Genomic DNA, 24878 nt, shown 5'->3' with positions numbered 1-24878 from the left:
TCAATATTGTTGATTCAACAATCGCATAATGCGAACGTGATTGAAAATATGTTGTTGCAATTTCATGCTCTATTTAAGCTCTATTTTTCTATTAGCACTGACTACGCATTAGAAATAAAATCTGAAACTCCCGAGTGTCATCTCAGTTTCATTTACCCACCTAATTAGATTTGCTTGCCACGCTGCTTCATCATGACCAAACAGTCAATAAAAATCAACGTCCTCGCTTCGTTGCGCCGAAGAAACTTGAGAGCATTCCCGTTTATTTTCTCCAATTCAATTTGCACCCCGATGACGACGACTATGACTATAAAACAGAAACTATTGTCATGTTGCCGCCTTGCTGTCGTTTCGACGAGATTTGCACCAGGACCTTCAGGACACTCGAGATCTTTTTATGCAATGGATGCCAGTTTCACGATTGTCAGCAGATATTTAAAAATTAAATAAAATTAAATTTTTAAAGCTAAGTTTAGATTGTTTATTTGATCATTATCACCTAAGTAATTTAAAAAGCCCGTTTAGATTTTTAAAGTGCAAACATTTAATAAATTTGGCATCACTGCTCAGCAAAAAAAAATTGTCTTCATTCGAAGTATTGCGCCTTGCCGGCGGCTTCAATTTGTCCCAGCAGAGAAAGACATCTGTGTCATCTTTGTTGGAGCCTTTTCATGGCCGCTGCATCCCTGGCACGGGGATCTCCCTTGAGGAAGGGTGGCTGGTGTCTAAGGATCGCGTAAAACGCTGACGGGAGCAGGTTTCACATCTGATTGAGGCACACGGTCTAAACGAGCCTCGAAAAACTTCAAGTGCCACCTCACTCGAGTACGAAACGCATCTTAGAGTATGTGAGAGGGGGAACAGTGAGATTAAAGAGGTGTCAAGTGGTCAAAAATTGTCCAACTCTGTTCAACTGTCAAGAGTTGAAGCTTTGAAAGTGCATTCATTCATTCCAAATGAAGTACTTTTCTTCAAATCTTCTCCAAGAACGAGAGCACCATGAACGACACCATGAAGAAGCTTGTTAATTTTGACAATGAGCTTTCACGAATGACACACATCAGTTCCAAACCATATTGCACAAGCTCTTGATCCCTTCTGCTCCGTTTGAACGGCTTGATTCAGACACATTGTATGCTTAACCGTACATACACTACTCCCACACGTGCCCACAATTTTCATTAGACGAAGAACACGAGGAGCCACCGCGTTCTCGCAAAAGGACACTCGTCACGATTTTCCGAGAGAGCAAAGCTGCGAAAGCGAATCCCTTCAGCTGCCATTCATGCTCAACGATAGAATGAACACAGTTGCATATTATGCACTTCAGATGCACACCTTGACACCGGTGAAGAGAACAACGCTCGAGGGCCGGAAATTTCATCTGGAACGTGTTTACCGTGATGATGGAATTGCAGAATTTCAACTAGGTAGGATTACGTTTGCGACGTCTTGTCAGATTCTAGATGTTCCTAATCAAATTCCTGAAACAAGATTAGAACCCTACTTTTATTTATTGTATTCATTATAATAAAAAAATGTATCATAATAATATCTACATTTTCAAGCAAGTGCACATTATGTTTGTTTTAATTTTATTTAATTTTACACCCATAAATGTGAACATGTATCCGATAACTTCAAGAAAACATACTTCACCGAAATCTCATGATGATAGAGGCGTTTCTCCTATCTACTGTTTATCGGTTTGATAGTCAAGCGGGCCAAGGGATCCATCGTCATTTTCAAGAAGAAAGGCGTATGAATGATTGTCCAACTACATATAAGCTTTTCCATGTAATTTATCCAGCTGAATCTGAATCTGCCTTCAGAACTGAGACAATGTGTCAAAATGTAATAATATATTGGATTTATGTGATTATTCTACATAGAAAACCAAAATATGCCCAAAACGAGATATGTTGACACTATGGTTCAGTTCTGAGGGCATATTTAGATTCAGCTAGTAAAATTACATGGAAAACATTTAGTTAGACAATATTTGAATTTCGTTAGGATGGCGCATGCCAGATACGGACAATGTCTTCATCAAAACATTTAAGATCCGGCTTCTAAAAAGTGTATAAATTACGCTTAAGTGCTTAAAACTTTTGATTTGGTTTTCAGATCTTCAATGTTGGCAGTGCGTGGCCGAATGGTTACGCTGTCCGCTTTGTAAGCGGATGATTCTGGGTTCGATTCCCATCTGCTGCAACCTTCCATCGGATGAGGAAGTAAAATGTCGGTCCCGGCCTTGGTTGTTAGGCCGTTAAGTCATTCCAGGTGTAGGAGTCGTCTCCATGCCATAAGTACAAACAACACACCAAACCAAGCCTACTCCGGTGGAATCGCTGGCGGCGGTTGGACTCGCAATCCAAAGTTCGTCAGTTCAAACACTGGGGTGGAAGGTTCCTAGGAGTAAAAAGAGGTTTGGGTGCTCTCCCCATTCAAGCCTTCGGACTCCTAGGTTCGAGCAGAAACTTGCAATAGAGACCACAAAAGACCCGGGGGTCGTTAATGTGGATGGTTTGATTTTTGATCTTCAATGTTTTGGATCGTTAGAAAGGTGTTTAAAATGCCTTTCTAAAAAAGTATAGCATGTCGGGGTTTCTTACAAAAACCACCCTTTTTGACAATCTTCCGTACTTTAGTCAAAATCGTTTTTAGCATAACTTTTGAAGTACTTTACTAAACTTCAAAATTTTCAAAAGGGACTAATGAGATCCCAAGACGAATTGAATGAGGCCAGAACAGTCCAAATTGGTTCAACCAGTACTGAGATAATCAGACCAACATCCCTACATACACACAAAGAGCTTTCCTGGATTCGTTGAATAGTTAGCTGATTTAGCTTTGGATTTCATGTCGGTCTAATTAGAAAAAAAGAAAAAAAATCCTTCACCAAATTTATAAAATAACAAGACCACATTTCGTCTAAATCAATTAAATATCATTCAAAATCCACCGCAATTCATGATAAAACTTATTTTAATGATAATAATAAGAGCATTATATTTGGTAAAAAAGGTGCAGGTGGTTATATTCTACATTACCAATATGACAAAGAACTTTGTACAAAACTCCTAAAAAATATTTTATTTTATTTTATATTTTTAAATCATTGCCTTTTTATTTAATCCTAAATTATTTATTCCAAATCAATGTTTTCAATTTTTGGCCCCTCTGTGGAAATAAATTACCAAAACACGAAAATATTTCCAAAACAATTATGGTTCGGAAAATGTCCCCCCGGGAGGACCTCCCATAGGGAACCGGCCACTCTAGGTTGTGATCACCACAATCAAAATTGTAATTTTCATGTCCTGTATCAACCATAAAATTTGATACCCATATTGCCCCAAGTCGTATGGTTCGGAAAATGTCCCCCCGGTATAAACTTCCCGAGGGCACTGGCCACTCCGGGTGTAGCGAATCAGGTCAAAATGGCCATTTTCATTACCAGTTTCAAAAACTATGAATGTTGATACCCATATTGCCCAAGTCGTATGGTTCGATTAATGTCCCCCCGGTAGAACCTTCCCGAGGGCACTGGTCACTCCGGGTGTGGCCAATATCCTATAAATGTGGTCCCAACCCCATTGACCCAAATCATTCTGGTTTACTGGTGACCGTCCTAACAATCTTCATTAGAACAGAATTCCTTCCAAATTGGTGCACAACCTGTGTCTATCAATGTGTGCATGTGTGTGTCTGAGCAATAAAATTACCATCGTGGATCCGTCTTTGATGAAACCACGGTAGGCACTGAAATTTTCTGAGGCTAAGTGCTAGCTTAAATAGTTCGCATGAAATGTGGCAACCATGGTGCAACATTCTCGCGTGACAGTTCCACGAAAGCAGAAGGCAAGGCAAAATTTGTAAAGTGCTCTCAGCCAATCAGCAGCCGGGATTTTTCCTGCATTCATTTTTTATTTTCATCTTAACTTTTGAATACTTTAACAAAGTTTTATCAACTTTGTGAGGTAGTCTACTTGCAATTTAAGACTTCCCCTTTCGTTTGGTGGATAAAGCATGCAGATTGCTTGAATTGGGTGGAAGGTATAAACGTTCAATGCTTAAAAATATTTTTCATATTTTTTAAATTATGATCTGCAACTATACGAATGTTTTCAAACCTCGATAGTTTTTTTTGTATTAAATAAAAACAAAGTTTGAAGAATTTCTTATCACCAAAACTTTTAAGACGATTTAAAAAGTAAACAACACTGGTTAAGCAAAAAGTGGAACAGCTTGTGTGCTCTGAAAACCCTTTTTTTCATGAAAAAAATATGCTGATCTTATTGGTGAACATTTACAGCAATTTTCCTTTTACTAAACTCTGATTTTTTGAAATAGCGAAGGCAAATTTCAATGCACGAAGTTGCTTATAAAAGGGAGAGGAGCGTCCGTGGCTGACTGGTTACGGTGTTTGATTTGTAAGCGAATGGTCCTGGGTGCGATTCTCATCTGCTCCCAACGAGAAAGTATAGGAAATATAAATATTGAAACTCTGAACATGAACGAAAAATCAAATTCACTCGAGTAGGGGTTCGGTCCCGGTCCTCTGGATTGTAAATCAAAAATGCTACCCACTATTCCATCGCGACTTGGTGAGCTATGAATGGAATCAGGAATACTGTTATCAACTATAAACGCACTGGGTCCTTGTCCATTTGACAAGGGTTCGGAAGTTCTAAATAACGTTTGAATCCGATTGGTGCAAACGTTCTTCAGGGCGGGACTTTTCGATAAAGCTGAAGTACCTCGCGCACGGCTAGCCAACATAGAAATGGGACACCGAAGCTCGGCAGAGCTAACACCTTCCAAATGCCTATGCGAGTTATTTGCCAGTATAGAATGTAGATCTGAAGTCCGAAGTCCGTTTTTCGATGTCTCATGACGTAGGAGCGGTACGACCCCTTTCATTTTTGAACATGCGAAAAAAGAGGTGTTTTCAATAATTTGCAGCCTGAAACGGTGATAAGATAGAAATTTTGCGTCAAAGTGACTTTTATGTAAAATTGTACGCCCGATTTGATGAAATTCCGAAAAACGCATTTTTCAACGAAAAAAACACTAACAAAGTTTAAAAACTCGGCCATTTTCCTTTACTCAGCTGTAAAAAAAATTAAACATATTATTTTAAGGGAAATTAAATGTACTTTTCAAATCTACATTGACCAGAAGGGTCATTTTTTCATTATGAACAAAATTTGTCATTTTAAAATTTCGTATTTTTTTTAACTTTGCAGAGTTTTTTTTAGAGTGTACCAAGGTTCCACAAAGTTGTAGAGCAGACAATTACAAAAATTTTAATATCTGTACATTTGCTTTAAAAAATCACGAGTTATTGCGATTTTACCAAAAAAAAGTTTTGAAAAAGTTCTTTTATGCGTTTCTCTTTGTTCCGTCGTCCAACTGCGTCAACCCATTGGTACGGCGCTGTGTTCACCTAATATTTAAAATTAATTATTAATTGTTAACACGGAAGTTCTAGACAAATTGAAAGCTGTTCAAATCTCCAAGGCCAATTTTCTTTAAAATGTTTCAAAATGCTGCACGTTTTTCAATTTTTAATTTTTTTCGCAATGTTGTTTCTCTTTTTGCTAACACTATCTGAGCACTCAAAACAAGAACACTTTTTATATTGATTTTTTTTGCGGCTCACATTACGATTCCAGGATATGAAATGGATATTTAATAAAGTGGAAACATTATTAGCTGTGATTCGCAGAAAACAAGTCTATTAATTCGCATCAATTCATATTTAATTTCGAGTATGCTTTATAATTACAAAATGTTGCAGTGGAAACACCACTTCCGTTGAATCTATCTACTCTATGATACGATTCCAAGAAGCAATAAAATGTTGCACATAATAAACTGCAAACAGCAAGCAACATTGGCACGAACTGTCTAAACCAATGAAAGGTAAGACTATGCAAACAGAGAAACCTGCATTGCACGTACTGTGCCACGCCGTCTAGGCTTATTACATATTACCGTCGGAACGTCTGTTCTGCCAGAGTTTGTTATTACCTACCAGCGAGTGACTATTTGTAGCAGAAACACAGCGGGGGTTGAGAACGAGAAAGTTTTCTTACTCAAACATTCATTAACGTGTGCTGGCAGTGCTCTCTGGCTTCATTCGAGCTGCTGCAAGGCATGCACTTTTCGTGCAACGCCACACCGCCTGGTTCGAAAAGTGGCAAAGAGGTCGTAAATGTCAGCGAATGGTTTTATAGATCTCGGCGTGAATTTATGCGATGTCACACAAACGGAAGGCAGGCAGGACGGAAGTTTATTTATGAAGGAAATATGAAAGTTCACCAAGTGGAAACTATGATGCAGTGGGAATTTACTTCCACTTTGAAATGACGGTAATTTTAGGTTTATGAGTTTGAAATTGACAAGTAGCAGTTGCTATAAATTAATGAAATATAGCTGTTAATGTGTTAGGTGCATAATAATAAAAAAGGAAAACAATGAAAAATTTAACTTTTCAAAATGAAATATGTTTGAGATCTGCTCCAAATTTAACAAAAATTGTCAAATCAGATTGATTGATCCTAGATTTTATGATATCCGTTTAATTTCATTTCTTTTTGTTTAGCTCCTAACAAATTGGTTATCCTACACAATTCATCAAAAGAATTGGCCTTCACATTTGTTGCTGACCTTACAAAGTTTTTCCTGGCACGAACTACACCAAACCCCAATCGATTAGCCCATACTTCGGGCAAACTCGAGTTTAAGTCTAGACTTCAATTGGTGTGACTCGTACAGCCCATCGCAGGTCGGCTCGTACCAAATAATACAAGCTTGGGCCATTTGTCGTGCTTCGTTATCGCTCGGTCAGCATCAGCAGGCAGGGCGTGTCACGGTTTGTCACGAAATTCACCAGCCGTCGTCCAGTTTGACTGACGGACTAACTGACGGTGTCACGCGGGATCAGTTCGAATGTTCCTCTGGCCGGTGTGTGTTGTGTTTGTGACCGTTTCGGGGCGTTGAAAATGTATGAACTACACACATGGTAGCAGTATTGCGAGCTTCTTGCGGCGGTTCAAAGGGACCGATCTGCACGTGAACGATAGGGTGTTCCAAATTTAGAAGAAATGAAAACAATTTGATTTGTTTCCCTAATCTTTTAACCAATCTCAATCAATGTAGCAACTCTCTACAATAGCTTTCCCAAGACATACACAGCAAAAAATCCGATGGTAAAATCGCATGCAAAAGCATGCACATCACCTTCGTCAAAATAAACACATAATATTACACACTGCATGTACATTTTTTGCAAACACAAAAAAAAAAGTTGCAACCGATGGGATTCAAACCCAGCACCAACAGTAAGGACTGGCGCCTTAGCCCAGTCGGCCATCAGACCGATGAAAATCTGTAAGGATAAACGCATATATGAGCTTGACATTTCGGTCAAGTAGGTTTCCCATACTGATGAGCTACATATTTCAGGGTGTAAAATCACATAAAATTGCATAAAATAATGCAATATTTATTTTACACCCGTGCCTTTTACACGCAGCTGGATTACTACTTTATTTGCTGTGTAATCTTGGATGTCTTAGATCACTTGAATGCAATTGGGTAGGGGAGAATGGGGAGATTTGATTTTTTTTTAAATCGTACAAAACTCTTTAAATTTCTCACAAAACTATGAACATTTTGCATGAATTGAAAGGATGAACATTCAGCTATATTTGGCTGATAAGAATATTTAATCAGATAAACTCATCGAGTCATGCCAAGCTTTTAAAAAATATTTTAAACCAGTTTTTTTTCAAAATGTTAATGTTAACTTGATGCCCCTTACAACAATTTGAAGAAATCTTAAGCATTTTTTTCCTTATTCATCCAAACTACTGATATTCTATAAGGTACAGCAATTGCCCTGTACCTGTACGTTTGTGTAAAATATATTACAAGTTTAGTATGCAAAATAAAAAAAATCAAATTATTCGCTCTACAGCATTGCCTTGGCGATCTCGATCGCGAGATTCCTACTCGAAACTAAGTATCCGAAGGCTTGATTGTTGAGGAAATCGAAACCCTCTTTTTACACCTTAGCTTACATCCACCCGGTATTAGAACTGACGACCTTTGGATTGTGAGTTCAACTGCCTACCAGCGACGCCGCCGAGACAGGACCCAGGGAGACGACTCCTACACCTGGACTGAGCTATCGACTTAACCCTTTAGGTTAGACCGGGACCAACATTTACTTCCCCATCCGACGGAAGGCGTGGTCAGACAAATCTCGTCTCGAAAAATGCCACCAGGACGTCTGGGATCGAACCCAAGCCGACTTGGTGAGAGGCAACCACGCTTACCCCGATATCACGATTTCGGATAAAAATCTAAAACTAATATATTTTAAACGTTAAACGTAAAATATAAGCAGAGTTTTTCAATTAATGCATATTTATTTTGGCCATATGGCCTATCAATTTAAGGGGTTACATACATTTAGAAAATCACAAAATGTCATATGAGCAACTCTCTACGAAATCGGCCGATTTCGACCATTTTTATTGTTTGTATTTTTTATTTGACTTAAACTTTGTGGGGGCCTTCCCTATGACCAAATAAGCTATTTTGCGTCATTGGTTCACCCATACAAGTCTCCATACAATTTTGGCTGCTGTCCATACAAAAATGGTATGTAAATATTCAAACAGCTGTAACATTTGAGTGAATTTTCTGATCAATTTGGTGTCTTTGGCAAAATTGTAGGTATTGTTGAGGACTTTTGAGAAAAAAATAGGTACACGGAAAAAAAAATTGGACAATTTTATAGCAAATTTTCTGGACATAAAAAAAAATATTTTTAGAAACTGTCACTTATGGTCACTATTTTTAAAAATTGAAAAACTGCAAATATTTCGATAAAATCAAACTTTCGGTGGCTATATCTTGAAAACGAAGCCCTTTATCAAAAAATCTGTACAGTACTTTTCGATTGCAAATTCAATTTTGCATTAAAAAATAATGTCAAATTTGTTTTTGCATAGAACTTCGATTTTTTTTCCAAAAATCACTGTTTTTTTCAAAAATTCATAACTCGAAGGCAGATTTTTTGACCATGTTTCTCTATGGCTCAAAAGTTGCGGATTTTTGTCCCCTGAAACATATCAAAAAATTTCAAAAATCAAAAAATACGTATTTTGGGAAATTGAGTTTTAGTGAAAAAAAGTTGATAAAAAAATCTGCATTTTTTTTTCCGTGTGCCTATTTTTTCTGAAAAGTCCTCAACAATACCTACAACTTTGCCCAAGACACTAAATTGATCAGAAAATTCACACAAAAGTTACAGCTGTTTGAATATTTGCATACCATTTTTGAATGGACAGCAGCCAAAATTGTATGGATGAACCAATCACACAAAATAGTTTATTTGGTCATAGGGAAGGCCCCCACAAAGTTTGATCCAAATAAAAAAATACAAATAAAATCCATTTCCGGTTTTGGTAGAGAATTGCTCATATTACAAAAAAAAATCCTAAATCCATCAAAAAGATGAATTTTAATCGCTTCTGAAAGTTCCATAACGATATTTGATTATGAAACTGAAAACTGTGAAAATATTTTTATATTTTTATAAAAAATAATAATCGGCCTTCGTCATAAACACGGAAAACGAGTCTTCACCAAAATTTTGAGCAAATTAGACCAAATCAATGTTGAGATATCGTGGTACCTGTATCTTAGCAATGATACAACTAAATGTCTTCTTATTTATTTTGTTAATAAATGTATATGTATATTTTTTGCCCTGAAAACAAATAAAAAAAAGTTTTAGTATGTGCCCTAACCAATCTCTGACATCTTTGCCGATTTACATGTTTTTAACCCCTTAATAGAAAAGCAATTTTATACGAAATCGACATAATTCAAGGCATTTTAATGTTTGTTTATTTTATTTTTAAAAGAATCAAAGAAGCCATTTTACATTGCTGTCCATAATTGAAATTTCGACTATTATGCCAAATCAAGTATTCCGAGAAAAACGCGTTTTAGTGTTTGTCACCAATCTCCGTCATGCCAATTCCCCGTAAGGGTGGCATATTAGCCGTTTGGTTTTTCCAGGGATCTGACACGCATGCAGTTTCCTGAAGTCAGAGGCGCTGTCAACATTGTTTACGTATGGGTTTTAAAAGGTCGTATGAAAGCTACATAATTTTTTTTCCAAATTATGCTTTTTGTTAGTTTCTATCTCGGTTTTTACTTTTTTGCATATATATGCGAGATAATTACAAGCGTTACGTTATTTTTTAACTTTTAACTTTTATTAGATCAATCAAACAAAGTTCAACTTGGCCATTCATGATTTTTTTTTGAAATTAAATATGTCTTTATTGAACTTTCTTAATAATATTGAACTTTCTTAATAATAATAATTACATTTCATTTACATTCTAAGTGGTATGGCTAAATGCTCTTCATCTTTGTTATATTTTTCGTTTTATTATTAACTGTTCACATTCATTTATTTACTTCAAATTGTTTTACATTTTTGCATTGAATCGAATACATTTGGGTAAAAAAGAAAAAAAATCACTTCAACAACTAATCCTAACTTAATAATAAATAGATAAATTCATTGAAATATTCAAAATCACTAGAACGAGTAAACTACGAACTGTATTTCAAGATTAATCCTCCAAGCGTTCTTACTTGTTCCGCACGAGTTTTGCAACCACGCAGTGTTGTCATCTCGATGAAAATGTTCAGAAGTTCTTGTGGTGAAAACAGGTCACTATTGCCTTCATCCGTTGATGCTGGTTGGTTTTCCCTCGGTTGTTGGCTGAAGCCTGGAGGTGTTGAACTCTTTGCAACTTTTTGCCGCTGATTCAACGGCAATGGCTGCAGATTTGGAACCTTTCGAACAGATCCCGCTCCAGGTGACGCCAAAGCAGGAAAATCCACGTCCGTGAAAGTTGGTGGTGTTTTGCGACGATTTGGTTGGTGCCTCGTCGTCACTTGCTGCCGAATTTTTACAAACTCAGCTCGATCCGGGCAGCTTCGATTCTTGGTAGAATGGTCGGCGCCGCAATTGAAGCATTTCGCTTCGATGTTCTCGTTGATTGTGTCGCAAGCTTGTGTTTTGTGCTCACCTCCGCAGGTTGCACAACGACTCTTGATGAAACAGTTCCTTCCACCATGTCCAAACTGCAAACAGTTCGAACACTGTGTTACGTCACGGTGCACTGGACGATAACGTTCCCTAGTCACGATGATGTTGAAAATTGCCCGAACTGCTTTCAGCTCAGACGGCGTTGTCGATCCTTTCTCGAGATGAACCAGGTACAGTTGATCACGATACTTGATGTCCTTGTTGTGTCTCGTCATCTTGAAGACTTCGATCACGTTCAACTTCAGAGTTTTGAGCTCTTCTTTCAGCACACTCACATCCATGTCGTACAGGCCTCGGAGGACCTGTTTCATGGGTCGTTTACCTGGATCGTCATGGCTGTAGTATTCAATCTTTGTGTTGTTCAGGAAATCCCGAACGTAGTTGTAATCCTTTCTGGTAGGTAGCAGAATTTTTAATCCATCAGCACACAAACGAATGGAAGCTCGTAAAGCACCAGATTTGATAAATCCGGTCAGCCACTTTCGCACCTAGTCCGATGACGATGTTTTCACAAAAATGGGTGGCAACTTTTCCCGTCGTTCAAATTCTTCCTTCTCGCTCACGTCCACAGGGAGGGTAGCGAACTGGTTTTCAGACGAATTTTGAGCGTCCTTGCTCAAACTGCCTGGCTTTGCAGGTAGCGCTTCGGCATTCTTTAGCTTCTTCAAATCTGCCGATCTTGCTGGTGAGGACCGCCTCTTTTTGTTGCCGTGAGGCATTCTTTGCACTTTTTAGCACTTTTTTTGGTGTGTGAGGGACGCACGTCTGACTCGCTTCTCTGCAGATTGCAGACTCGACCATTCAAGAAAAACAACACAACACACTGAACTGAACTAAAAACTGAATAGCTTCTGATTCCTTGAAACAAAATAAAATTTGTTTGATATTTCCTGTCCATTGTATTAAAATGAATTACGCTTTCAGAATACCAACTAAAATTCTGTCGAAAATGCTTTAAACTAGCTGTAACTGAACACTAAAGTGCTGATATGCCAACATTAGGTTCTCGATGGAATAATTCAAATTTGAGATTAAACATAAATCTTTTTAAATAAAAAAACTGAAAAAAGTTTTTATTTTTGTAATTTATGTCCGATGCACATACGACCTTTTCAAATGCCACGCTCTAAAAACTTGGTTCGATCTTGGTTCAATTTTGACTTCACTCGCTTTGTATTTGGATGACAGTCGTGTCTTAACCGTGGGTTTTTCGCATCGGCAGCCAAATCTAAACACTATTTTATTGAACTTCAAGTTTCAGAATTATCCTCTACCACCTGGTGCTAACAACTTGTTATTACCAAAAGTGGATATTAGCCGTTTTCTCAATGGTGGGCAGATTACTGGTTTGAAATTTTCTTTGGCTGTCAAAAGGAAATTTATGAGAAATTTGACGCCGGATTTGATGTCATACTCAAAATTCAGAAATTTTTATTTTCAATCAAAGAACTTACTATATAAAAAACTTAAAAAACTGATTACAATCTGGAAATTGATTTGCAAATTTCAATTCTTAACGCAAAAGTTATAACTTTTGTTTTTGTGAGACACCCTATAGGGATATATCCTTGATCGCTGCAGCTGGATGGGAAAATTACGGTCGTATTCATTAAAGTTTATTATGCTGGCGGTATTTTTAAATATTCATTTCGCTTTTTAACTTTCGCGATGTCTAACATGGCCGCACGGAGGGCCAGATATACCAGTTTTACCTGAGGTGGGTGGTTTTGGGCTGGGTAGGGTGATGACAAAAAAAGTATACGGTTACGGGCGTTCAGGACGTCAAATAACGGCACGTTGCTGACAGAGCGTGTCGATGTCGGCAGTGTGGTGGTTTCGGTAGAGCCAGCGGCAATTTTCTTCAACTTTTGGCTGACATGACTGAGCACATCAGGCGCTGCTTTTTTGTTGCCCAAACAATGGCTTCCGTGGTTCTCAAACAAGTGGCTTTTGAGGGTTGTTTTTGAAGAAATTGTTGGGCCTCATAATATGCAAAAAAATGACTGCGGTAATAAGAATGGGGCATGATACTATTTTAAAGGACGCAACTCAATAGAAATTAACAAAGAAAAATACCACTCTTTGATATTAAAAAAAAAGCATTATCTGTAGAAATAACGTTGATCCTTGATTACGAATTAGAAGTTGGGTAATTTTCCACCAACTCACTCGAATTCGGAAAAAGTTGTCCCGACCCCTCTATTTAACTGTGAGGAAGGCATCAATCACTCATAGGTTAAGATTAGAGAATCACTGCCGTCTAAAAAATCTCACTTTTTACTATCCGCGAAGTTAACGCGTTTAACAACAACAACCGTGTCCAACTTCTGCAAAGCAGGAACCATAATGGGCCAAACGAGTCGCAGCGGAAAGCTTAATTATGACCTCCCACACTCTATTCCTCCCCCCATATCAACGTATAGGCGCATTTTCCGCGTCAAAACTAGCCTGACATTAGTGTATCTATAAAAGAGGCTAATTCGCGATTTGCACGATAGAAACGAACTGCCGGAGTTTGCCCTGTTAAATACATGCCGGAGAGCGTTATAAAAACTGGAAGACTATAAATTTTACAGTTTTATCGCTCGCATGATGAAGGAAAATTCATAAATCTTCATTAACGCTCGCGGCTCCAGTGCACCCTGCAGCAGGAAAATGTGAGGGTTTTCATTCAACGAATAGACGTGAAATTGATGGATCGCTTGTAACAGGAAGGACGTTGGAAGGGGGCCATAGAGTATCGCATAGAGAATGTTTTAATACTGCTGATTTTAATACTCCTATAAACAGCTGGCGGGTGAAAATAGCTGAGAGCAGAGATTTTTGCTTGACGCATATTTTGATAGATGAATTACCTTGCAGATTTTACCCACACTTTGACTGTTGAAGCGCGAAACCATAAACTCAATGAGACGTGAGGCGCGTTAACTAAACCGATTGGATGGTGTAAAAGTGAATGGTGCTTGTCGGAGAATGACTGGATATTTGCTAGAGCGTGCTAAACGAGGTGATTCACAAATTGACTGCTCAGCAGAGTACTTAAGAAGGGATTAAGTCCCTAATGGTTACACGTAAACATAATGCGCATTTCTAAAGTTTTTTGTGTGCATGAAAAGACTATACAATTTAAATGTTTTTAATATCGAATTCTTTAAATATTAAACACAAAACTGTTTGTACTGTGTGAAAACAGTTTGCAATAGAGCAACTGTCTTTCCTAATAAGCTTCCAATATAGTTCCAGTTGAATATTGTACGGAGAAATTGGAGCAAAACAGAAATTTTCGCATCTGGCAAATTTCAGAAACAGTGGAAACTGGGTTAAAATTGTATGTTAAAATATTATTAAATAAAATTACAAATGTGTTAACCTGAAGATATTTACAATTTATTGAATCTGCTAAATTTCTATCCAAAACTCTTTAAAATCTTGTTTAACTCAGATATCGGATACCACTCCCCGAGCAGGGGTAAATAACACGGGAATACCAAATTTTGGTATTACTTGGGCAAATAACAGCGACCAAAATGTGCTCTTGGTTGTCCAGTAATAGATGGTAAAAAACCATGAAATCATACCAAAGTCTTGTATGTGGAAGGGCACAACAATACCAAACCATGTTATTCCAAAGATAAAGTAATACCTCAAAATAGAACCATTTCAGTACCAAGTTGAGGTCTTCTGGATTTTTGAACATTGCTTGAATACCAAAACTTGGTATTGCCATGGTTTTAATTTTAGGTATTCCCGCGCCCTTGGAAAATCATATTTTGGTATTCCTGTGGTCTTCCACATACATGATTTTGGTATGATTTGATGGTATTTTACCATCTATTACTGGGCAACCAAGATCACATTGTGGTCGCTGATATTTGCACAAGTAATACCAAAATTTGGTATTTTCATACCATTTTTAGTGCAGCAGTTGCAGTTAGTGAAAAAACGGAAATGATCCATATGCAACAGCCAAATCTACTCACCTGATGATTCCATGTTGTTCTTAGTGATATTCTTCACCACACCGAATGCATTTGTCATTGTTCTTGAAGATTCTGAAAAATAACAAGATTGAAAAATAAGTGTTATTAAAATAAAACTGGATTGAAATTCACCAAAATTCAATAATCTTTCGATTGACTCGTTTTTCAAAGTATTTGGTTTTTTTTTTCAAGTCATTTTAGCGCAAAATTTATTATCTTGTCCAAATTGGTAAATAAAAATCCCAAAGTTTCAGAGAAAATTGATCAAACCTTTCAATACCAAAATAATACCAAAATGTGCCATCCTGACTTAGAAAATTTTCCACAATTTCAAGTCATTTCTTTAGGGGGTATATCAAAAATGTTTAAAATCAAGTTTGAAATTTCCGGTTTTCAATGAAAGCATTCGCTTTGAGACATCATTTTAGTGCAAAATTAATTATTTTGTCAAAATTGGTCAAAATTTTCCCATAGTTTCAGAGGAATTTGATAAAACACTTTAATACCAAAATAATACCAAAATGTGCCATCCTGACTTAGAAAATTTTCCACAATTTCAAGTCATTTCTGTAGGGGGTATATCAAAAATTTTTAAAATCAAGTTCGAAATTTCCGGTTTTCAATGAAAACATTCGCTTTGAGACATCATTTTAGTGCAAAATTAATTATTTTGTCAAAATTGGTCAAAATTTTCCCATAGTTTCAGAAGAATTTGATAAAACACTTTAATACCAAAATAATACCAAAATGTGCCATCCTGACTTAGAAAATTTTCCACAATTTCAAGTCATTTCTTTAGGGGGTATATCAAAAATGTTTAAAATCAAGTTTGAAATTTCCGGTTTTCAATGAAAGCATTCGCTTTGAGACATCATTTTTGTGCAAAATTAATTATTTTGACAAAATTGGTCAAAATTTTCCCATAGTTTCAGAGGAATTTGATAAAACACTGTAATACCAAAAGAATATCAATATGTGGTGTTCGACCATTGACAAATTCTGCAATTTTTCAATATCAGACAATACCTTAAATTGGTATGATACCACATTTTGCTCTTGCATAATCCTTAAGACAAATTTTAAAGGGTCCAGGAATACCAAAATTTGGTATTGATACCAGAGAAAGGTATTATTATGCATTTCCCTTGTTATTTACCCATGCTCGGGTCAGCAGATGGAAGTATGCCATCCACAAGGAAGGATGTGAAAAAGGATTGATTGATGTACGAAGACATATTTTTCCGCATTCCCACGTCACATCGTGGCAAAATACTTTCAGCGCAGGATTTACTCAGCACATCATTTCATTTAGTGAACGTGTGTACTCGGAAGAAGGGAAGAACTCCCTGACAGCTTTTCGAGGTAGTGTTCTCTTTTCTCATGTGGTACCCACGTTAACGGTTTTAGTTAAATATTTTAGAATTTGAACCATGTTACGATGACCCATACCTTAAAAGGAAATTTTATCTCAATTCGGCGACAAAAAAAATATTTACGCTAAAAAAACACAATCCCAGCAAGCTGTGAACAACATAGGACTGCTCCAGGCTCAGTTCAGCATCGCACCCAACTCAAACGGTGGTGTTAGGACCCCTCCCCTCTTCTCAGTATTCGCGGGAGTGAAATGTGCGGACCGTTTGAAGTTAGTCCCAGTCTGTGTACCTTTTCAATCCTATCAGCGCCACCTGAGAGAAGAGGTTTTTTTTGGGATGATCAAAGTTTATGTTATATTGTTATCATACTTTCCAATTTTAATTTTTCCAAACAAACTATTCATTTTTGACAGAATATCAGAATGCCACTACAATTTCGCATTTCTTCGTGATTTTGAAATTTCCATTTATTGATTTGGATGAGACTTTGTCTATGCATTCGCTAACAAATCAGAGTCGAGAGAATCGTTCCCTCAAAATTTATTGAGGGCTAGGTGCCAAAATCGAAGGAATAATGCTACCAAAACACACCATCAAAACAAATGTGTTCATTCGTTAAATGAAACAATAAATCTCCAACAAGTGTCATACGTCGACTTCTGGTCACTCCTAGGTCACCAAAGTGTGGTGACCGAGGCAGTTAAGTGGTAGTGTTGGTGTGTCAAAGGTCTCTGGTTCGGTTCCCGAAGTCAACACTTTTTGTTTTTTTTTTTTTGTTTAGACGGATATTTTTTTTTTTTTTAAATGGACCTCGAGGAAATAATTTTCTTGTCTGCTTCTTTTGACATAGGATCAGGTTTCATCCAAATCAAAAATTAAAAGAAAAATCAATTTGCGAAATCGTAGAGAACTACTCACATTGTTGAAATTGGCTCCAACTGTCACAGCCAACAAAAAGCAGTATTTGTTGTAAGAAAGTAAAAATACTAGATCTCACATTAGGAAACATTTAAGATTGGCTTTATGGTTTTCTAAATTAAATTATTTTAACATTAGCATCTCTAATGTCAATCTCGTGAAACGTGTGAATTGATGTACCAGCTCGAAGTGTCTGTGTGTGTGTTTTTTTGTGTGTGTGCATGTTTGTGACCAAATCCCACCAAACGAATCCAAACACGTTCGAATACACAACAAGAGATTGAGAGATTGGGAGAGAGCAACGAGGTGAAATGTAAACATTTGCATAGATCAGCTGCGTCGTCGACTAGGTCGTACTTTTCACTCGCGATATTTTTCTTGCTTTTTTTTAACCCGGTGGCCCCATTTATCGACAAAAAAGAGATTTGATGTGATTGCGCGCGCTGAGGAATATTTTTCACGGCTAAAGAAAAATCGCTTCTTTTGGCGACGACGACACCCCCGGGGGAAAAAACACGTCGCGATGCTGCCCTGTGAAAATGGGAACCTTTCAGGTGTTAACGAGATTTTAATGATTATCGCACGTTATTGATGGGAATCGTGGATTTATTGAGAGGGATGAATGTTTTTTCCGCAAGAAAAATAGGGCTTTCGATTTGGGAGGCTTACCTTAGATAACCTATAAATCTACCCAACGGATGGTTTTATATAACTCTTCTTCGCTTAGTCCAAAACAGGGCTACAAATCTGCCATTAAAATTTATCTCTCCTTTCTCCCCCTCAACAGGTTCGATTCCAAGTGCACCGGAAAACATCACCGTAACGTTCCTCACGCCGACCTCGGTTCGAGTTTCATGGCAGACCTCGATGGATCCGCACACGATGCCAGTTGACAAATATGACGTCACGTACAAGCCGACCGATGCCAGGTAATCTAGATCCTTCGGGAGACGCGACCACTCGCGTAGAGCCCTTACCGTGCTGCCAGGAAGTGACGCTTTCCCTCCAAAACAGAAACATAAATCGAAATCCCATCCACACCATCAAACAACCCATAATCAACGAGAATTAAAACATGTCCTCCGTGCTAGCGTTGCTGCGTTCGTCGTTGTGTTATTGTATTATATTTGTTTGTTCGTTTTTTGCTAATCGCAGACCAAAAGGCTTTGAATGATATTTGTTGTAGTAAACGATTTGTCCATAAATGTCACCCAGGATTAGTTTATTTTTGCTGTTCATTCAATTTCCTTAGTATTTTTGTATGCGGTCTTGACAATTTTTTGTATTATCAATTACTTTTTTCAGGAAAGGAAACAACAACTTATTTGTATATCTCACGGAAGGATTGCATGATCTTTCATAAGGGGTAGAGCAATTCTAACTCAAAACAGACTTTATTCAAAAACTTTCTAACCCGTTTCTCTCCGATATAGGGTATTTCAACCAATAGTGGACACCCTAGTAGGGCAACGATCATTTTTCACAAGTTATCACTATTTTAAGCACTATTTCACAAATCATTGTACAGAACTATGAAATCTGAAGACTTTTGAACAATTCTGACTATTTTTTCATCAATTAATTGCTTTTATGCAGAAAAAAAGCCATTTAAAAAAAAGTTTTTTTGGCTGTTTTTTGGACCCCTTTTCCTATAGTGGACCCGGGTCCACTACAGAGCAATTCTCTACGAAATCGGTCTTTTTCTTAAATTTTAATTTTTGTATTTTTTAATCCGGCTGAAACTTTTTTGGTGTCTCCGGTATGCCCAATGAAGCCATTTTGCATCATTAGTTTGTCCATTTAATTTTCCATACAAATTTGGCAACTGGCCATACAAAAATGATGCATGAAAATTAAAAAATCTGTATCTTTTGAAGGAATTTTTTGATCGATCTGGTGTCTTCGGCAAAGTTGTAGGTATGGATATGGACTACACTGAAAAAAAAATGATACAAGGTAACAAAATTGTGGTGATTTTTTATTTAACTTTTTGTCACTAAAACTTAATTTGCAAAAAAACACTATTTTTATTTTTTTTTTATTTTTTGATATGTTTTAGAGGACATCAAATGCCAACTTTTCAGAAATTTCCAGGTTGTGCAAAAAATCTTTGAGCGAGTTATGAATTTTTGAATCAATACTGATTTTTTTCAAAAAATCGAAAAATTGGTCGCAAAAATTTTTCAACTTCATTTTTCGATGTAAAATCTAATTTGCAATCAAAATGTACATCAGTGAAATTTTGATAAAGTGCACCGTTTTCAAGTTTAATCTTTTTTTAGGTGACTTTTTTGAAAATAGTCGCAGTTTTTAATTTTTTTTAAATTAGTGCACTTGTTTGTCCCTGTCTCGTCAGAGGCGCTGGAGCAGAAATCCCACGTTAGAGGAAGGCCATGCCCCGGGGGGCGTAGTGCCAATAGTCTCGTTTTTTTTTTTTTTTTACTTGTTTGTCCCCCTTTAAAAAAATATTTTTGAAACGCTGAGAAAATTCTCTATATTTTGCTTTTTTGAACTTTGTTGATACGACCCTTAGTTGCTTATATATTGGCATGCAAAGGTTTGAAACAGGAAAAATGATGTTTTCTAAGTCCCATCCCAAACAACACACCATTTTCTAATGTCGATATCTCAGCAACTAATGGTCCGATTTACAATGTTAAAATATGAAACATTTGTAAAATTTTCATGTCTCGGCGAGATCTTTCGAAAAAAGTTGGTCCGGTTTGTGTACATCCTTGGACCAGCTCCCATACAAATTTGCCCATTCTCCTTTCCTTCTCATCACCGTTTCAGGCTGCAAAGTATTGAACAACACGCATTTTTCGCATGTTCAAAAATAAAAGGGATCGTACCACTTCTCAGTCATGAGATATCGCAAAATGGGGCGCGGATTCGTGATCAGGGACAAAAGTTACCCCGTAGGACAAAGTTTCACGAAAATCACGGGAGGGGGGGGGGGGCTTATTGTGTCTCTACCAAATGCACTAGATGTTAACAAAACAAAAGAGTTAAACCTTGTAAAATGATGAAGGAAAATTAGAAATCTTCATTGATATGTTCAAAGACTACGAAAATATTATTTAAAAATCAAGGATTCGTTTTCATCAATGTTTGTAGAATGTGCTGTTGAATTTTGTTAAGCTTGTGATAGAGGAATAATGGCGAAACCAACAGTTCAAGTGGTTGACACTAATTTGTAGGCTAATTGGTTGACACGCAAACCGAACATTGTAGATTCATTAGGTCCCTACGAAAGCACTCAGCAAGAATTAATTGAAAATGCAAATGAGTTCCAAGCGTAGGCAAACATATCCCATCTAATGCCATTTCTGTCCCAACTTTCTGTAACAACCGCGGTTTCAACGCCTATCAGCCTGTGCCATTGTTCGCCGGTTCTGGGCAAAAAGTTTTCTGATCCCTCGAAAACCGCCAAGCAAATTGTGAAACTATCAGGATCTACTTAAAACTTAAAACACTCTCGGGGAAACGTCGTGCCACTATAGGAATCGCAACCGGCATGGTCCCGACAGATAGTGCTGCTGCACACACGCAAATCAACGTCGTTGTGCTATCTTGTCACACCTGCCATTTCGACGTTCCGAGAAAAACGCGTTTTGATGTTTGACCTTGAATAAACAAAAACAAAAGCTTGCCTGACCATTATGTGCATTGTCCCAAAGTTTGGTTGAAGTTGGTTGCCGGAGTCCCGAGTTATAATTGAAAATGCTTACGGTAGGCTAACTTGTACGTGCGTCAAACGCGTTCTGACCTGAAATCCCTTTGGCCAGTTGTCGCACTTACATCAATTTCCAGGGAGTGACAAGATAGCACGACAAGATTGAAAATACTTTCATATGTAAAGTGACAACAATGCACGGAGTTTTTTTTTTTCAGATTTCGTTGAATATCTCAGGACTGAAATCGAATGTTGAGGATCTGTGAAGGTGAGGCATTATGAGCTGCACAAAATGGCGTTCTCAATTCAATTTAGCCCCAAAATGCACGTACGACAAGTTAGCACGACGGCGACGCAATGCTGGCAAGGACGGTCTAACCATAATAATCGTAACGATAATTGACTTTTAATGAAAGTTGCTAGCGACGTCTCTCGGTGCCACCACCAGGAACCGATAGACGGCACATGTGAGTGTACCAGCAGTGATGAAAAGTGTTTTGAATTCTAATTTTAAACAGCAGAATTTGCAAAATTAAATTTTTTGAATTATGCTTTTGTCACAATACGAAAAATTAATTACAAGAAACTTATTTTCTAAGCATTGGTTACTGTCTTAAGTCTTTACAAACCAGGGCGAAAGACAACAAGTTTTTTAAGTCTACTTTGATAACATTGAAATATCAGAATACTTTAAACCAACCCTGCTGCTTGGCGCCAATCTAGTTCGATAGTTTCCAAAGGAAACTTGTTGTATTTTTTTCTAACCCTATTCCTCTGTCTAATGGTTCACGATAACCACTATCTGCCCTGACCCAGAACTCCCTCGTTCCCGAAGCTAATATCATAACCTCCTTGCCCGCCGACCGTCCCTCCGGTTATTGATTTCTCATTAGTGCTGCAATATGATTCCATCATCCGTCCGATAACTCCAATATGCAAATTATTCATTCCACGACGGCGACGATAAGGTCGATATTGCCTCCACCCTCTCCGGCACGGATATCAACTTTTCCAGCTACCATCATGTGTGTGTGTTGAGGAAGTTGACGTTTTCATTTGGTTGGGCCTTCCGTCAATATGACCCCCGCTCTCCATCCGCACTGACCACGTAATACCCGAGGCCCAAGGATAACGAGCCCATAACGGAACATGTGGCAAGTCACTCTAGGGGAGAGGATTGTATTTTGATGTTGATGAGGAAATTTTACGTAAAACCTCAGAAAAAAATTTGAAGAAGATGCATGGAGTATAAAAAATAATGGTAACAAAAAGTGGCAAGCAAAACGTTGAAATAGGCCCAAAATAGATCCACTCTCATAAATAAAAAGCAATTGCTTGTACTCACAGCGCATAGTACCTGCCATACGTCATAACTTTTCCCTGAGGCAAACTTTTTTCCCTCAACACGAAAAAAAACCCCGATGTCGTTTGTTAAATTACAAACTGTCACAGCACCGCGCCTTATTTATCTTTTCACCAGAAATGTTCGCAATTGCAAAAGTTGTTCTTCCTACGCGGGGCAAAAACCATTAGTATGGCAACAGGCAACCAAAAAAAGAAAAAAGACGCAAAACGACTGGAAATGATTTATATCGGCATCATAAATCACCCTTCGACGGACGATTGTGGGAGGAAGCTCGTGCAGTTTTGTCCAGTCTCGAGTAGCATCGGGAAGAATCGTTATCAACTTCCGAAATTTGGATAGATGGATCGAGGGAAAACAATCGAAACGAGACTTTGTAGCTACAAAGAGATGTCTTCCAGAGCACGTCTAGAAACGGAAAAAAACCTTCAAGGAGGGGTTAAAAATTCATTCGAATGGAAGATATGACCGAAATATCAAAACATGACTGATGTCAACTGGGTAAAGCGAAAGCTGATTCTGTCCTAAGGGATAGAAGTTTTAGAGAAACATAAAAGTTTTGAGTTAGAAAAAATATAGAGCGTGAAATTTCCCGGGGTTTCAAATTTCCCGGTAATCGGAAAATTTTGAACAAATTTCTTAGGAAATTTGAAATTTTTCGAAAATTATTCCGATTCTGCTTCTGATTAATATTTTTCAACAGAATTTTATAGAACAGCAACTTTAATGGTTAAAATGAGTGTGGGGATCCATTAATGGCTTGTGACTGCCTGTATAAAAATCATACAGTTTCAAGAAAATATATAAATTTCATTATTGTATATGAGCAACATTTCAAAAGGGCCAAACATTCAATATTACGCCCTTTAAAAATGTTAGTCTTGATTTGAAAATTTTGAAAATATTGTTTTCGAAAAGATCGGAAAATTTCTCAAATATTTGATACTTTAACATTGAAAATCGGACCATTAGTTGCTGAGATATCGACATTGAAAAATGGTGGGCTGTTTGGGTGAGACTTAGAAAACATCAATTTTCCTGTTTTTAAACCTCTGCATTGCAATAACTCAGCAACTAAAGGTCGTATCAACAAAGTCCGAATTAGCAAAATATAGAGAATTTTCTCAGCTTTTCAAAAATATTTTTTTTCAAAAGTGGGCAAACATGAGCACTAATTTAAAAAAATGAAAAACTTCGACTATTTTCAAAAAAGTCACCTAAATATAGATTTAACTTGAAAACGGTGCACTTTATCAAAATTTTACTGAAGTACTTTTTGATTGCAAATTTGATTTTACATCGAAAAATGAAGTTGAAAAATTTTTGCGACCAAAATATCGATTTTTTTAAAAAATCAGTATTGATTAAAAATTCATAACTCGGTCAATGATTTTTTGCACAACCTGGAAATTTCTGAAAAGTTGGCATTTTATGCCTTCTAAAACATATCAAAAAAAAATAGTGTTTTTTTTTTGCAAATCAAGTTTTAGTGATAAAAAGTTAAATAAAAAAATCACCATATTTTTTTAACGTGTATTATTTTTTTCCAGTGTAGTCCGTATCCATACCTACAACTTTGCCGAAGACACCAAATCGATCAAAAAATTCCTTCAAAAGATACAGATTTTTGAATTTTCAAACATCATTTTTGTATGGACAGCTACCAAATTTGTATGGAAAATTATATGGACATACTAATGATGCAAAATGGCTTCTTTGGGCATACCGAAGGCACCAAAAAAGTTTCAGTCGGATTAAAAAATACAAAAATTAAAATTGAAGAAAAAAGACCGATTTCGTAGGGAATTGCTCATATGCTGTCTTTCAAATCATATCAAATATAAAAAAATATCATTCGTATTTTTTGTTGAGATGCATAAAAGTGTTTGGACAGTGAATAAAAACCATGCTCTATAACCATAAAATTGTATTTAAATTTGTCATGCTACCAATTGTTTAAGAATGACATATAAATTTAAAATAAATTCAAAAAAACATGCAGAAATTCTGTTTTCCATTGCGATTAACAAATATTTGGTCACGGTAAACAAACACGTTGAAAAAATCTCGAGTTTGATCTTGGCCGGATGGATTAATATCTTTCGAATGATATAAAAAAAAAATCATTCAAAAAGGCTTCGAAAAATAAAAGAGTATACTTTCATTTTATAATGTAGTCATGTTTGTTGTCCAACAAATAATCAAGATGTATTCCCAGTTGTGAATGCTTCAGAAATTAAAAGAAATTGACATAAACCTTGACATTAATTTAGCGACGAGCTGATTAGTTCAAAATGGACAGTAGATCGAAATTAATAAAATCAAGTTAGGTTCTCTCATTATATTTTTTTTGTAAATTTTCAAAACATTGGTGTCAAAAACAAGTTAAGATAAAAATGTAAGTTTCGGGAAT

At 36.9% G+C, this 24878-nt stretch overlaps 1 protein-coding gene across 3 annotated transcripts in view; it reads left to right on the top strand.

Annotated features, from left to right (window-relative positions):
• LOC120422283 (uncharacterized) overlaps window positions 1-24878 on the top strand; it is a 211033-nt gene that overhangs the window by 74876 nt on the left and 111279 nt on the right. For all 3 annotated transcript variants that reach the window (XM_052710157.1, XM_052710158.1, XM_052710159.1), the window contains exon 3: window positions 18214-18355. In XM_052710157.1, the coding sequence (XP_052566117.1) occupies window positions 18214-18355 (142 nt within the window). The remainder of the gene's footprint in view (window positions 1-18213; window positions 18356-24878) is intronic.

The sequence above is a fragment of the Culex pipiens genome, chromosome 3, assembly GCF_016801865.2.
Source record: "Culex pipiens pallens isolate TS chromosome 3, TS_CPP_V2, whole genome shotgun sequence".
Classification (NCBI taxonomy): Eukaryota; Metazoa; Arthropoda; class Insecta; order Diptera; family Culicidae; genus Culex; species Culex pipiens.
This window is presented reverse-complemented; position numbering and strand designations above follow the sequence as displayed.